We start from the raw sequence: 16,274 nt of genomic DNA on the forward strand, positions 1-16,274 counted from the left end.
GTGCACAATCAAATTATAAAGATATGCTCAACGTGCCGCCACGGAGCTTCGGCTATTTTTCATTTGTATATGTACTTGCTGGCTTGCACTGCGGCCTCCACAGGAGGCGCCGTCACCGTGGAACAGTGATGTCTCGCCGAGACACACTTTTTAGCGCCGACCCAAGATCGTGTCACTTCCCTGCGCCGAGCTGACGAGCTCCAAGTAGAGCGAAACAGTGTCCTCGGCTGGGAGTGCACAATCAAATTATAAAGATATGCTCAACGTTCAGCTACGGAGCTTCGGCTATTTTTCGTTTGTATATGTACTTGCCGGCTTGCACTGCGGCCTCCACAGATGGCGCCGTCACCGTGGAACACTGATGTCTCGCCGAGACACACTGTTAGCGCCGACCCAAGATGGTGTCACTTCCCTGCGCCGAGCTGACGAGCTCGAAGTAGAGCGAAACAGTGTCCTCGGTTGGGAGTGCACAATCAAATTATAAAGATATGCTCAACGTGCAGCCACGGAGCTTCGGCTGTTTTTCATTTGTATATGTACTTGCTGGCTTGCACTGCGGCCTCCACAGGAGGCGCCGTTACCGTGGAACACTGATGTCTCGCCGAGACACACTGTTAGCGCCGACCCAAGATCGTGTCACTTCCCTGCGCCGAGCTGACGAGCTCGAAGTAGAGCGAAACAGTGTCCTCGGTTGGGAGTGCACAATCAAATTATAAAGATATGCTCAACGTGCAGCCACGGAGCTTCGGCTGTTTTTCATTTGTATATGTACTTGCTGGCTTGCACTGCGGCCTCCACAGGAGGCGCCGTTACCGTGGAACACTGATGTCTCGGCGAGACACACTGTTAGCGCCGACCCAAGATCGTGTCACTTCCCTGCGCCGAGCTGACGAGGTCCAAGTCGAGCGAAACAGTGTCCTCGGCTGGGAGTGCACAATCAAATTATAAAGATATGGTCAACGTGCAGCCATGGAGCTTCGGCTATTTTTCATTTGTATATGTACTTGCTGGCTTGCACTGCGGCCTCTACAGATGGCGCCGTCACCGTGTAACACTGATGTCTCGCCGAGATACACTGTTAGCGCCGACCCAAGATCGTGTCACTTCCCTGCGCCGAGCTGACGAGCTCGAAGTAGAGCGAAACAGCTGTCCTCGGCTGGGAGCGCACGATCAAATTATAAATATATGCTCAACGTGCAGCCATGGAGCTCCGGCTATTGTTCATTTGTATATGTCCTTGCTGGCTTGCACAGCGGCCTCCACAGGTGGCGCCGTCATCGTGGAACACTGATGTCTCGCCGAGTCACACTGTTAGCGCCGACCCAAGATCGTGTCACTTCCCTGCGCCGAGCTGACGAGGTCCAAGTAGAGCGAAACAGCTGTCCTCGGCTGGGAGTGCGCGATCAAATTATTACTACGATTACCGTATTTTCCGGTGTATAACGCGCGCGTTATACAGTAAAAAAGTGCTCTGAAGAGGTCCTGCACGTTATACACGGAAATATTTTCCTGCAGAGCTCCTTTTCAGGTCGGTGACGTACAAATTCTAGCCTCTTCCAGGGTGTGCTGTGGCTTTCTCCCAAACCTCTTAGGGTCAGTTCACAAAACCGACGAAAAGGCGCTGAACATGATACTGCTTAAGGATGCTGTTGAGCTGTCAATAATCCTGAATTCATTTCGGAACGGTAAAAGTGCATATGCTAGGATGCAGGCGAGCTGGTACCCATTGTAAAACAACAAACCTGAGACAAGGAGCACAAAGGAACACACACAACACTCAAAGGCTGGCGTTCCCAAAGGCGTTCTCAAAGGCATTTCAAAAGGCCCGCGTGATTGAGAAGGGACGCGAAACCGAAAGCGGACGGGAGAGTGAAGTATAGAGCACTGCACGGGCCGACTTTTCCGGGCCCGACCCGGCCCGGGCGCATCGAAAAATGGCCCGGCCCGACCCGGGCCCGGACCTTCATATTTTTATGCGGCCCGGCCCGGCCCGGCGTCTAAGCAAATAGAGCCCGGCCCGGCCCGACCCGGCGAGTAGATCCCGGCCTAGTATTTCCAGCCGCGACGTACGCGTTTCTGGCGATTATCAAACAAATTTATAAGGAGAGAAGACAAACATACAAGTGTTGGCGGTTTAACACCGTAACCGCACGAGACCAAATTAAATCCAGAACGCACGGGGCGTTATCGTTACACTGTCAAGATTTTGCGGAGATAGAGCATGCTGTCGACAAACTGCTTCTCCCAGTCCCTATCCCTCTCACCAAGCTTTGCCAAAGTGATTGTGAAATATGTGAGGAGTGAGGAGCAATGTAAAGTGGCTTGGAGAATGTTCTAGAGGGTCGAATCATATGCATAATGCAGTACCCTTTGCTTGTCTTTGCAAAATATGCACAGGAATGACGCAAGCGCATGATGATATGAACTAATGCATCTCCAATGTGTGGAATTAGCTGCGTGGCCCGGCCGGGCCTGACTCTCGGGAACATATTTGTCGGCCCGGGCCCGGCCCGGCCCGCGGTGGTGGCGTATTTTAACGGCCCGGACCCGGCCCGGCCCGCGGTGCTGGCGTATTTTGTCGGCCCGGGCTCGGCCCGGCCCGGAGCACACAGCCAATAACAAGCCCAGCCCGGCCCGCGGGCCGGGTCGGGCCCGGTCGGGGGCCCGGGCCCGTGCAGTGCTCTAGTGAAGTATACTATGACACCTACTCTGTTGCATCGGAGTTGAACAGCTCTGACTAAATGTGTTTCAAATAAAGCATATGCATATATGATACACCGCCTTTGTTTATTGTGTATACTGGTGGCAGAACAGAAGTTTGTAGCAACATTGCGGTGCGCGTTATACATCGAACTTTTTTCAAATTCGGCCTGTTTTTAGGGGTGCGTGTTATACACGAGTGCGCGTTATACACCGGAAAATACATGATCTCCAGGTCAAATTAAAACGGATTTCATGACGAAGTTCGCAAGCTTGCATGCAAATTTTACAATTTGTCCGCAAGAGACTGTCCACCAATAGGCAACGTCCCCTGTGTTTGACGTCACGGCCCTCAGAATATTTTCGCTAGTTGAACGATTTTCAACTTCATATTTCACAGGGTGAATGCTTTAGTAGAGAGTAACAAATTGAAAATGGTCGCGGGCTTGTCAAATCCCTATGTCCCGGTAGCGACCTGCTGTAACAATATAAAGCGAGAGCCGAATAATTTTTTAGCTCGGAAGTGCAGATGGACACTTTGGGCTCTATCCAACGCGTTCGGTGTACTCTGCCCATCGTACTGTGGTGCGTAAAGGGTCTTTCAGAGATACCAACGCGACCAGGCCCCATTTCCAAAGCCGCTCATTGGTTTTCCGGCCTCTCCTTCCTCCAAACATCACGAAGCAGGAGCAGCGCTAAAGCTGGAGCACCCATGAGCTCATCAAGGAAAGGGGCGCGTTAGCGGCTCCAGAGCGCCGGGAGCTCTCCTTTTTACTAAACAGTGTCTACTCCTCTTCCGTAGCGTTGAGCGCACTCAATGGGTGCGTTGAGTGGCGGTCCCAGAGTCAAGAGAGTCATAGATCTCTCCACTAAACGGCCAAGCGCACTTCTAGTGCTTGTAACTCCTGTCTGCTCCTGTCAAAATTTCTGACACCTCAAAAGCGGAGCCACGGGGCCAAAGAGACGGAGATGGAAGCGAAGCGACGTAGTTCCGCCAGCTAGCAGACGTGATTTGGTGCATGGATGCCTCGTTCGGCCTGCACGTATTTGCAACGATGGACAATGCACAAAAGAATCGATCAAGAACCAATTGATCTATCGGTTGATCGATCCACTAAAGGATAAAGTTGGGATAGTTGGTAGATACCCATTAAAGTTGTTCAGTTGAGAGTACGCGGTTGTCATGTATTGTTGGCTTCGTCCGTGTCCCTTGGGCTGCGCTACAAGTTTGAGTGATCGATCCACATCGGGGAACTAAGCATCGCTGATCACCTGCGTTAGCGGTTGTAGCAGGTCCTGGTAAGAACGCAACGACTCAGCCTGTCGCAAGGTCAATTTATTCAATGCTATACTTTTAAATCTTATATAAGATAATCTTATATAATATAATATTTAAGATAATCTTATATCTTAATCTTATATAATATAATAAGATAATCTTATATAATATAATAAGATAATCTTATATAATATAATAAGATAATCTTATACTTTTAATCACGTGGCTGCAATGCATGTCAAAACTCCGAAGCGGAAATAGGTGCGAGCAGAAGCGTGGATCCTCGCCAAGCAGGCGAGGATTTGTAAACAGGCCCCCCGATTGGACGGCGAAAGGCTACGTAGCCATGTGACGCATGCGTGGTGGAGAGAGGCGCGCTGGTTACTTATCTTTGAAAGCATTTGAGCTGGCACGAGCTGAATGAAATGTATATTTGGGTATTATGAGCTGCTTTCTTTCACGGGGTACCATTATTTGTGAAATGTTTGGAGGCCTGTTTACGGCCTCTTTAAGCGGAGACTCCTTGTGGGGTTAGACAGAGTCGCTACTCAACGCACCCAATGAGCTCTCACGCTCCAGCTTGCGCCGGGTCGCAGCGCATGAGTGCTGCTCTGCTCCATGACCTCTGTGACATGCGGAGGACAGGGAAGGCCGGAAGACCAATGAGCAGCCTTGGAAACTTCGCCTGGGTGTGTATTGCGCTCAAGCAAGGCCACCCTGATACAGACGCCTGCGCACTCGTCAACTTGACGTAACAATTAAGAGTCAGCCAATCAGGATCGTGTTTTCCACGGCCGTGGCCAATCACGAACGTGCTTTCAATAGTGATGGCCATGTAGAAGAACCACCGTTATCTGCGAGTTATGATTGAATGTCCCCGCGTAATAAATGGGAAAACTTCGAAATAAAGCGCAAAACGGTATCAATCTTTCTCAAAAGCGATCTTCTAGAAAGCGTCTTGCACTTGTTGTCAAGGTATGTAGGTTCCAGGTGGGCTGCAATCATTTGCGCGTTCTTGAATTCGCAGAACGGAGAATCGCAGTAGCAGACGAATTCTGACTAGATATGTCCACGTAGCCAAGGAGGGAGAGGAGGCAATGCGCAGGCTTTCTCTGTCTAGGTGGCGTTGGCTCAAGGCTCTCAAAGACCGTTTAGTAGACGCACCGGAGTACGAGTGACAGAGTACACTAGGTACACCAATGCGTTGGCTAGACCCGTGAACGCACTCAAGGGGGAAAGGAGCGCGCTCCCTGCGCCCTGGGGCTGCTACTGTAGAGCCTCTTGTGGCGGGCGCATGTGCATGTAGTACAAACACCAGACACTGGCAGCGACAGCAAAAGTTGAAGTTAATTGGACAAACGTGACATCACACATTTTTCAGAGCACGGCAGCCTTTGTTACAAAAACAAAGTCGAAGGCAGAAAGATGAAAAGTTTAGCAAATCACTTTAATCCCAATTGTACTACAGAGCGCTACACAGAAGTTTCGGGTTTAAAAATAAAATATATGATTAATACGAGCCTAAGAGTTCCTTCTGAAACAGCTCTTTACAAAGGAAGGTCTTTCAGTAAGAAATGGGAAGCTTTGATTTGCATCATTTCAAGTTGCTGTATGTACATGTCACAGCCACTTGCCACAGTGTAACAGGAGGGCCATCGTAGAGACATTATTAGACACAGGTTATCACTTGTCGAGTGATCCATCATACGTTCGGGGACCATGTTCCTGACCTATGATGGATCAATCACATGCTCGTGAGAAAGTAATTCTGAATGTGCTTGAACGACGTTACTTTTTCACGGAATGAAGAAATGCACATCGCTAGGGATACTGAAAGGCCAAAACTAGAGTGGCATGACAATAACAAATGCACCTCTGAAACAGTAAAACATTCGGATGATTGCAAGGGTTGCATTCCTTTTTGGCAAGAGACAATGGTTAAGACCAAACAGGTTGACCTGAATAGAAGTCTCTTGAGGGAGGGCTAGTCCGCACGTCACAGGTGATTCCGGAGCAAGGAACACGAACAAACATTTAAGACAGACACAGAAGGGGGTTGTTAGGAGGAGCCTTTGTGGGTCCTCATTACGTGTTTGTCTGTGTTGTATGCGCTGGAATCGCCTGCGATGCTCACTATCGCCTCCTGTGGGAACATTGTCGGCAAGCATTTGGGTACTTTTAGTTCAGCTTTGGGAGGCTGACAGTTTTCCCTTTCTGGCTCACTTGAATTCATTTGATTTTCATAAATTTGTCATTTGTAAAATAAACTTCGCAGCTGTGCTTGACACATTGTTCATGTACGTTTTTCTCCTCATTCCTAGTTTTTTTTTTTTTTTTTAGAGATCCCTAAGGACTAAGCATTACAATTACATGGGTACCAGAAATAAGGCTTTGTCGCTTCCTTAGCTTTCTCTGGTATTCATAGTTTTCAACTACATGAATACATATAGCTTGCAAGTACAACATATATCAGAGTAACCAAGGCCAGAACATGAGCATATTTCCCTCAAGTAGTCAAGTTTTTTACACTAATAAAGGCAGAAGTTAATTATACTCACAGAAACTAACAGCACTGGCATTCTTGTGCAAATTTGCATTTGTAGACTCCTTCATTAAAACTGACTATATGTAGTTACTTTGTCTTGTAAGTGTATTACATCCATGTAAATACATGTTCACACCACCTTTTTAGCAGTAGCTTATAAGCTGTTGCAACAAAACAAGATAGCAATGGAAGGTGTGCATCAATGCAGGCCCTATTCACTGATGCCAAGCACAGCACCAAAAACGCCAAGCACAGTAGTGCACAACTTATCCCTGTTGTATATGTGACAGATGCAATACAACCTTGCACAATTCTCTTTTTCTGTTGAGTAAATGTGCATATATAAAAGCAAATCAACGTGTTGTAACCACTGTATATATCTCTGTTAGCATCAGGTCTTCTTTTTTACCATTGTACAGTGCTGAAACTTAATGCAATTCTTTGACTTGCTGCTGCGGACGCCAAATGCAAGGGGGTACTGCCCTAGTCAAGCAGCGTTTGCTGCTTTTTGGCGTACCTCCTCCAATTGTGCTGTAGCGCAAAAGGAAGATAAATGGAAAATGAAAAAAAAGAAATCTACTTAAGAATGACCTGAAACATAATGGTGAAAAGGTCGTGACTAATCCCTGCGCTGCCTGCAGACCATGACTGTTCCGAAGGAGGAAGAGACGAGGGCATAAGGGCCACAATAAAGCGATCCAGTAAAAAGAGAATTTTCACTGTGGACACTACAATAGAATTTTTGTGTGTTTCACTTTACAGTACTTCACTTTTAAGATCAGAATATCTGTGAACGCAACCAACTGTCTACGATGCATGCGTAGCTAAATACACATGTGAACACACACATGTGGACACACACATGTGAACTCACTGTTAGTTCTTCTCCCAGAGCTGTTGTCGTGCAATCATTTTTTAGACAGTGCTTCTGGAAGGCGCACCAAGTTCAGCCCGCCCCCTGGGGGGAAGTTGGTCTCGGAGCAGCTCTGTTGCAGAGCACTCGCACGGATGAAAATTCTGGCAATTTATCTTGCCAGCTTGGTTCAACTTAATGCTGTTAGGAGTTGCATCTTGATAAGGAAAACATTATTAATAGTTGCGTCTGATGCTGATACCCCAGATATAACTTCTCTGCTACTTTTTTTTTTCTTTTGTGCCTAGCCTTTTGGTAGGAGAGCTTTCACATCAAGTGCAACAGAAGCTGCATCGTTCGCATGTTTATAAAGCTGGAGAACTGATTTTCAGGTACTTTTTCATTTGTACAGTCAAACATAATGATGGCCCCCCAACAAGAAGCAAGGTAGACATGTAATGTAATTTCATGGGGCAGAAACACTTTTACCAATACAGAACTTTTGCTTCTTGTGTTGTGTCAACTTGTGCTTCTTCTCGTCCATGTCATTACAACCAAGCGCTCCTTCGAGTTGCAGCTCATATTTTGCATTTATGTAAGAATTGTGCGTGTCCACAATGCCCATATTCCCTATGCTACAGCTATAGTGCACCACTAGATTTACTAAATAAGATGCTTGAAATGGGAAGGATTCTGTGTGAAAAATTCAGGTGCCGCCCTACACAAATTAAATTTTGTGTCAGTGTTCCTCATTAAAAGTACAGCTCAATGTCACACGAAGGATGGTTTCCAAATACCATAAAGTTGATCCACATTGCAGTTATAGAAGCCACAGATGAACAGTCAACAGCTGAAAGCTGATAAAACACTGCACAGTCCACTATGCAAAGGATAATCATCCTAACTTTAAAACGCCACTAGTGCTCTCACATGATTCAATGGAGGAAAAAAAAAAAGGAGAGAGAGAGAGAGATAGAAGGGCAGGTACGAGGAGAATTTGCTGCATCACACATTAATTCCAACAACTGACAGTTTAACTGAAAACAGAGACTTTCTCAACCACACTACTGCAGCATTTCAGGACAGCATAGAGCAGTTTTGACTTTTGGCCATTCTAGTCCTGTTCAATGTGCCTAAGATCCGTTCAAGTCATAAAGCACATTCAGAGCCTCAAACTCACAATTACACGGCAACACATACATATTTGCGATTGAGCAAGTTCTCACTTCGTAAAGTTGCAGTTAACATTTCTTTTATCCACAGATTCTGGGATAACAGTAGTCTGTTATGGAGAGAAAGGAAAACTCTAACCGACCGCTTCAATGGTCACGAGGGTCAATACATACCTAGTAAAAGTGTACAAAACGTGAAAAAAATGTGTCAGTAGCTACAGCTGGCTGCTACACGGAACACTGGAGCCAGCTGTGATATAGCACTCCCACATTAATAGGACACACTCCAGTATTACAGACTGATAATCACACTGATATGTTTCCACAGGCCAATAGCAGATTCAAACCCATTGACAAACACACTGACATGAGGACTGACCTTGACTTAGATGCCTAGCCTGTGCAACAGCTCAAACTCGCAGAACTGATATAGAAACAAGACGACCTTATAGATTCAGATATAAACAACCTCATTAGCACTGCTATGCCTTCAGAGACGCAGCCCAAAATAAAGAAATATACACTAGTAATCACTGCCTAGACCTAACTATAGCACTGACCTACATCAGGCATACTCTCGCAAGGTGAATATAAAGCAACATTATAAAAAGTTCCCTACTGCTGCCATTCACAACGCACACAGACAGCATGTCATGCTATACCCCCCTCCCCCCCCAACCCAAAGGGGGGAAACAAAAAACAAACAAAGCTAGTGCATGGCACTAAACTTCTGAAGCAAAGCACTTATAGACATCACGTGCAAGCTTACTTCAATCTTAATTTAAGAAGGAAAAAGTGTCTGTAGTGAACAGAGGACTAGCGATTAAAAGTAATAAACTGGGAAATGCCAGGCAACTGCTACACTCAGTCAAGTTCATCACGAGGTAATGGCAAAGTCTTTGAGGTGTTCTTCGATATCTACCCGGCAGATTGGACAGCGCTTGTTGGTCGTGAGCCATTGGTCTACGCACACAATGTGGAAGAGATGCATGCAGGGTAATCGCCTGCAATGGTGAAATTAGACGGGGCCTCCATTATGTCATATGCAGCACATTGGCGCTACCAACACTTCAAATTATCGCAAAAGTTGCATATTGCATCTCATATGACAACAGCTTCTAGGACACCTCTGTGGTGTATTAACTTTTCCCAAGTACTAAGAGCAAGTCATTTAAAACACACACATGTATAATGTGTGTGAGTAAAAGTTTTATACAGTCGCCGTCCGATTTTTCGAACTTGGCGGGGATCGCGCAAGAGTCCGAATAATCGAGCAGTCCGAAAAAACGAATTTCGCTTCAAAATAAACTTTACTAAGCCCTAGTAGGCTGGAAAAATTTGTCAATGCTATCCTAACGCGCTTCCAGCTCTGCCTGATAACATCAGCTTCTATTTCCCGAAGCGACATTTCGTCACTGTAAGTACACTGACAGAGGCACCGCCGTCATCAAGTCCGCAAGTCGGCTTCCCCTAACGCACGCGTGCTTTAGGTGAAGCTCGCTTTACAGCGCTGTCGCGCGACTCGCGGGCGCACGGCACGTGCTGGGCCGTTGGCCAAAAACGAAGACGCAAAAGCGCTACGACAGACCTCTTCTACTCAGAGGAATGGAAAATCAACATCATCACTGCCTATTTTTCGCCTCAATATTTCAGTTGGTTGATTTCTTTTAATACGAATTTCGGATGATACCAATGTTTTCCGTCACCCCATGAGAGAAATTCGCGGGTTGGGCAAACAGAGTCCGAAATATCCAGTTGGTTCTGCACGGCGTCCGAAATTTTGGACGTTCTTATACATCACCTCTATGGGACCCGCGGCCGCGACCCATGTCCGAAAAATCGGTCGGCGACTGTAATCCAGTTCCTTACACAGGACGTCTTTTTTTTAATCCTTTACAGATTTTTAAATAAAAATTATGAGAGTAGCATAGATGTCGTTTTCGCAGTTGAGTTATACGGCCAGGCTCTCGAAGACAGTATGTAACTACAAGATGACAAATTACCTCAAATTAATTAATTAACTTTTTGATTAGGGAATTTTGGGCAAAAGCGAGACAGAAGAATGGGAGCCAATCCTCGGTGAAAGCCATTCTGTCTTTTAAAAATCCTGAAACGAGCACGTGCCGTGAAATATCCTTAGCGGAATTTCGCTATGCAAATGAACCGAAAGCAAAACTGTGCTCGACCCTCACCGACGGAAGCTTATCTGTGCGGCCAAGAGGTTGATCCAGATCAGCAACTACTCCAATCATCTACATCGCTCCAAAGACCATAACCCTCTGATGTGGAATAAGCGCTGTACTTCCTACCGCTTCTGATCGGCACGGTTTCGGCTAATTTGTATAGCGAAATTCGACAACGGATATGTTAATGCACGTGCATGTTTCAAAAATGGCTTTCAACGAGGACTTCTCCCATTCTGCTATCTCGCTTTTGCCCGAAATTCCCTAATCAAAATGTTAGTTAAAGTTAATTAAGAGTTATTTTAGGTCTAATTACTAATTAGCCACCTTGTACCGCCTGACTGTAATGTCCGCCTGACTGTATAACTCAAGTGCAAAAACGACGTCTATGCTCCTCTTAGTCTTTTTATAAAAAATCTGTAAAGGATTAAAAAAAAAGCCCTGTATATGTGTCTTACAGCTATGCTTATGTGAATAGTGGTTGTGTAAAAAATATAGTCACCACACCGTATCTGTACAGTTCACTTCACAGTTTCATTTTCATTGACCCAGTGGAAGATATTAGCTCAATCATTAAATCTTTGTATATGTCTTGATACAGGAAAGGAATGAAAACATTTCCAAAATTCTTCCTTCATTCTACACAAGACTGCAACCAGGTATTCTGTCACAACGGATAAAAGATAAGGCAGAGAGGGTTTGTCGATAAAAAAGGGCGCACACGTCTTACCTGACATCTTCATTATCTTCGAATTCACTGAGACAAATGGTGCACTTTTCAATGTTATCTTCATTTTCCACACTTCGCTGAATCTGATAATGAAAAAATGAGAAGCGAACTACTGTACATAACAGGTTTACTTGTCAAGGAAGTACTATGTATACTCCTGTTCAACTTAAAGAAAAAGAAATCTAGTCTGTCAACTACATATGCCGTTGGAGATAAGGAGATGCAATAGCGCACCATGAGAAATACTGCAGCACCACCACACAGCGTAGAGCCATGTGGCTGTCATGTAGGAAATGCAGAGTAGCCTTCGTTTCGTACAAAGCAATACAAAGTATCGGGCGAAGAGGAACATGTTCTGCAATATTTCTTGTCCTTGTGATACGAATCCCAAACACCATGCAGGTTTGAAGCAAGATTAGTACGAATAATCAAGCACGTCATCCGAGGAACGGTCAGAGTTATTGGACGTGGAAATACATTGGTTCAATGGGGCATCTGACGGTGCCAGTACACTACAACAGCAAGTCTCTGTGCATGAGAGAAAGAAAAGGTTGGAGAAAGCACGTGACAAAGCATCTGCCCAGTCAGAGAAACAGCAATACGGGGGCATTCGCAAGCGGCCACAACGCTACGTGGACCTCACGTGCAGTTGTTGTGGTACCATATCTCAGAGCAATCTGTTGAGACTGTTCTATGCACACAAGGGGAAAGGGAAAAGCTGAGGGGCTGCGCAAAAGGCTGGCCTACTGTCATAGCATATAATTTTGTCCGAAAAATTGGAAAGTCTGAATTTTTTAAGTAAAAATTATTGGTCAGCGACTATGTAGTTATGAAGTTTATGAGTTACAGAGGGGAGGAAAATGTCAACGAGAGCCATAGGAACCCATACATAAAAAAACGCGATTCAAGGAATGGGCGCCGCCATTAGTGCTGCCACCCCGTGGTAGTCAGAGGAACTGCGCATGTGTGGGCTGCCGTTTGCCGTGTTTCTTCATTTTCCCGTATGTTTTTTAATTAATTTTCATGTCTGTTTGTGTTCATTTTCTTCTGCTCGGGAACCGGTGTAGAACAGATATCGCATCGGCCAGCACTCCACACATGAACAACTGTGCATATCACACGCGGAAGCAAGCAATCTTCGTTTTCATTGATCTTTCGAACGTTGATACGCTAATCAGATGTTTACCGGATGATTAGTTATATGGAATGTTACGTTACTGTCAGTCACACGCATTAAAGATGGTGGCCACCAGTATTCACCCCAATGGGAAGAGCGATTCTGGCAGTCCACCACTGTTGTGTCGTCGCTGGGAATAGGGCTAAGAAGTGTACGGAGACTAGTAGTTTGAGAGTAACGCGACAAGGTCTATAGGGAGAGAATGAATCTTATGAATCTTATGTATGTGGCATAACTCTAATGTGCATATTTATCATCATAACAAGGTACTGAACACCGAGTTGCCACGGGTATTGCGGGACACTGATTCAACGGTATAACTGGCGGTAACATTTGCAGTATTGTTTATACTAGGGCTGTGCGAATAGTGATTTTTGGGTTCGAATCAAATAAGAATCGAATAGTAAAATCTTCTAATAGTAGCGAATCGAATAATGTCGAATACCACACAAAAATGTGTGCTTATTGCTGAATAGTAAGCAAAAGCTTGCACTGAAACCTGGTGCTCAGTTGTAGTTTGTGAGACGAACAGCGAACTATATACACATATTTCATTGATGAATACGTTTGTGCTAGAATTGTCCTGAAAATTGTAATTCCAGACATAAAATAGCTGGCTGTGTGATTAAATCCCTCTTTCTATGGCGTCATAACTGGTCCAGCCAAAGCTCAAAATAATTAAACTAACTTAAACATCCTGCTAAACATTTGCTAAAATATTTCTCAAAAGTGGCAATTTTCAGTGACCCCTCAAATCGCACTTTTAAACCATGCCTGCAAACCCGCAGTACTGGCAGAAGTGTAAGCTAGGCTTCGCCTGATGCTCGGAGACATGAGGCGAAGCCAGCTTGCAGAATATCGTCAAGTCCGCACGCACAAAACTGTAAAGTAAGCTTCACCTAACACTTAGAAGCATGAGGGGAAGCCACCTTGCAGGATATATTTGAGGCGCAGAATTGTACGGTAGGCTTCACCAAACGCTCAGAGGCATGTGTATGAAGCCAGCTTGCGGAATTTTGAGCATTCGATGAAATGTTATTCGGTTCAAATACGAATAGCGCTGTACCGTTATTCGGTACGAATATCGAATATTCGTCACAACTCAAAGTGATAGCCATACCTTTTTGTATTTGTGGGGAAACGTGTTTCTTTCAATGGTGCCCTGAGATGCCCCACGGTTGACGACCATTCGGCGGTGATCTAGCAACCTCATGGATTCCTGAAAGAAACATTAGGCTGATGCACACTTGGCTCACATTAGACCACTGCATTTAGTCCTCTATTAGCGCGGCACGCTTGACTTGTGGTACCTATTGACACAACTGAATGTAACTTTAACTGCTTTACCTGAACATGTCTAGACAAGAGAGGCATATAGTTCTGAGGCAGCGGGACATAGTGAGGAAGATCTGACAGCGTTGAGATTGCGTACATCTCTGGGAAGCGTTGGGACATTGTCTGCGGTAAGAAAGATACCCATAGTGTGCGAACAACTAAACACTGTCCTCTGTGTGCCTACCACTGTTGGAGCAACTCCAAGCGTCAGAGAAGGTAGATGGTGGATCCGCGGAGGAGCATGGTAGTGATGCTGATGGATGTGGTGATGTAGATGTGCGTGGCTGGGTTCACTGCGGACACAACGAAATATCGTTTCTCCGGTTTATTAGGCATTGCGAAGACAAGGGACTGTGTTTGCTGTGACATTCTGGTGTGACAGTACAAAAAGACACAAGAACAGTAAGATCATTTCAAATATTTCAATCTATCTGTCAATCTACAGGCTAGTGACCTATAAAAGCATACCTGTGCCCACATGCCACAGGACAAGGAGAGATAGGGATTTATTTTCCGTTGCGCGTGAACTCAATGAGTGAGAGGAGTGTGATCACTGCCTCCTGTCTTCATCGCGATATCTAGGTTACAACACCGTGCTCAGCAATTACACAACGCAGGTGTAGCGTTCTGTCGTCTGCATGTCAAGCTCTGAAAGTGATTCAATCCTGGTAAGCTTCAAAGTGACGGCGCATCACTGTGCAGAGTCACAATGTAAAACGTACGAACCCCATAATCGAAACAATCAAAATCACAGTGTGACGAAGCACAGTTGAGATGCTGTTCTCCAGATGCCCAACAATGAAGAGGCTGTTAGTATATTGCAGAGCAGCTCACTAGGATCCCAGCTGCTGCAGTGTGCATCTAGGGTGCAGATTCTCAACTGCCCTTTGCAATACTGCCGTCTACGTTGTTTCGACTATTGGGTTTGTACATTTCACATTATAACTCTGCACAGAGATGCTCAATCACTTTTTAACATGCTGGGATTGAACTGCCTCCAGAGCTTTACACATAGAAAACACATACAATGCTCCCCCTACATTGAGTAATTGCTGAACACGGCCTGCACAGGTAGACTCTTATAGGTCGCTATCCTGTACAAAGAAGGTGCTTAACTTCATTTGACACAAGGACATATCTTACACACTGATCATATCATACTGTGAGATGTTCACAACAACAAAGTTTTTATGCTCTCCAAATCTAATGCAAGCCATGTGCAGCGAGCTCACCTTGTTGGACTGGCAATAACCACCTCAGCCTGGACACCGGGATCAAGGACGACTGCCTCGCTGGCCACTTGGATTGGGGGAGTGAGGGAACTCACAGTGGAGCACTGACTAGCCCCACCCACTGCAGTGGAGCCCTCTGCAGGGGCAGGGTCCACAGGCAGCTGAATGTCAGTTGGAAACATGTACACCTGACCTTGCGTTTCCATCATGCGTTGCAATGCCAGAGCCTCCTGTTGCCTGTTTGGAAGAAGCAGAACAGGAGAAACACTACTTCATACATCACGTACACTGCGCTGCTAATTTAAAGTGTACATTCACCAAATAAGGAACAGAGAGAATATCATGCCTTTGCATATATAAGGTGTGGTGGTACATTCTTCTTCGTTGCATCTCTTGCATCCTTTGCTGTGCCTGCAAACATGTCGCCCACATCATTGCAGCACTTGGTGTATGAAAAGGCTGAAATGGTGCTATTTTAACTGTACTTCAGGCACCTAAATAAGAAGCTCAGCTACTACTTCTCAGCGTTAAGATGTGCCTCTGTACATTCGGGCAACACAGCGGCAACGAAGATTCTACTAAGAGACACGAGTATGGCACACCACGGCACTCACAAATCACTATTTGCTTGAAAGGGAGCCAAACCAACGGTCCTATGTAGACGATTGCTAAGTTTCATTGGATATATCGCGAGTCCCCGCTAGTAAAAATTGCCTACATTACATATTGGTTATAATTTCTACATGCTTACACCGTTTTTATGTTTTCCCCCAAATTGGGATAAAATCGGGTTTGACGTTCAAAGCAGCAAAGCAGGTTAAAATAGTGTGATATAATGTGAACAGAAAAAGAACAGAATGACGACACGAGGTGGCGAGAGGCAGAATTGAGCGTAAAGTATCTGTGTGTTCACCCGAGCCAGTTCGGGTGCCTGCACTTGCGCTTTGGCAAGTTCGGTCGCCTACACACGTTTGCGCCTTTTGCTTGCTTCTTTTACTTTTGGGTACGTGTTAGGGATGGAGTAAATGCCGTTCAGGAACTTTTCTTTCATTGAATCAAGATGCCGGC

The 16,274-nt window shown here is 45.5% G+C and overlaps 1 protein-coding gene across 4 annotated transcripts in view; it reads right to left on the bottom strand.

Moving 5' to 3' along the window:
• Nucleotides 1–5,405: 5,405 nt before the first annotated feature.
• LOC135374738 (E3 ubiquitin-protein ligase arkadia-B-like) overlaps nucleotides 5,406–16,274 on the bottom strand; it is a 28,093-nt gene continuing 17,224 nt past the window's right edge. For 3 of the 4 annotated variants that reach the window (XM_064607660.1, XM_064607658.1, XM_064607659.1), the window contains 7 exons: nucleotides 15,553–15,617; nucleotides 15,207–15,473; nucleotides 14,159–14,267; nucleotides 13,987–14,097; nucleotides 13,760–13,858; nucleotides 11,463–11,545; nucleotides 5,406–9,553 (listed from right to left, as the gene is read on the bottom strand). In XM_064607660.1, coding sequence (XP_064463730.1) covers nucleotides 9,427–9,553; nucleotides 11,463–11,545; nucleotides 13,760–13,858; nucleotides 13,987–14,097; nucleotides 14,159–14,267; nucleotides 15,207–15,473; nucleotides 15,553–15,617 — 861 coding nt within the window. In that variant the 3' untranslated portion in view covers nucleotides 5,406–9,426. The remainder of the gene's footprint in view (nucleotides 9,554–11,462; nucleotides 11,546–13,759; nucleotides 13,859–13,986; nucleotides 14,098–14,158; nucleotides 14,268–15,206; nucleotides 15,474–15,552; nucleotides 15,618–16,274) is intronic. The other variant, XM_064607661.1, reaches the window with a different exon arrangement.

The sequence above is a fragment of the Ornithodoros turicata genome, unplaced genomic scaffold (genome assembly GCF_037126465.1).
Source record: "Ornithodoros turicata isolate Travis unplaced genomic scaffold, ASM3712646v1 ctg00000746.1, whole genome shotgun sequence".
Taxonomy (NCBI): Eukaryota; Metazoa; Arthropoda; class Arachnida; order Ixodida; family Argasidae; genus Ornithodoros; species Ornithodoros turicata.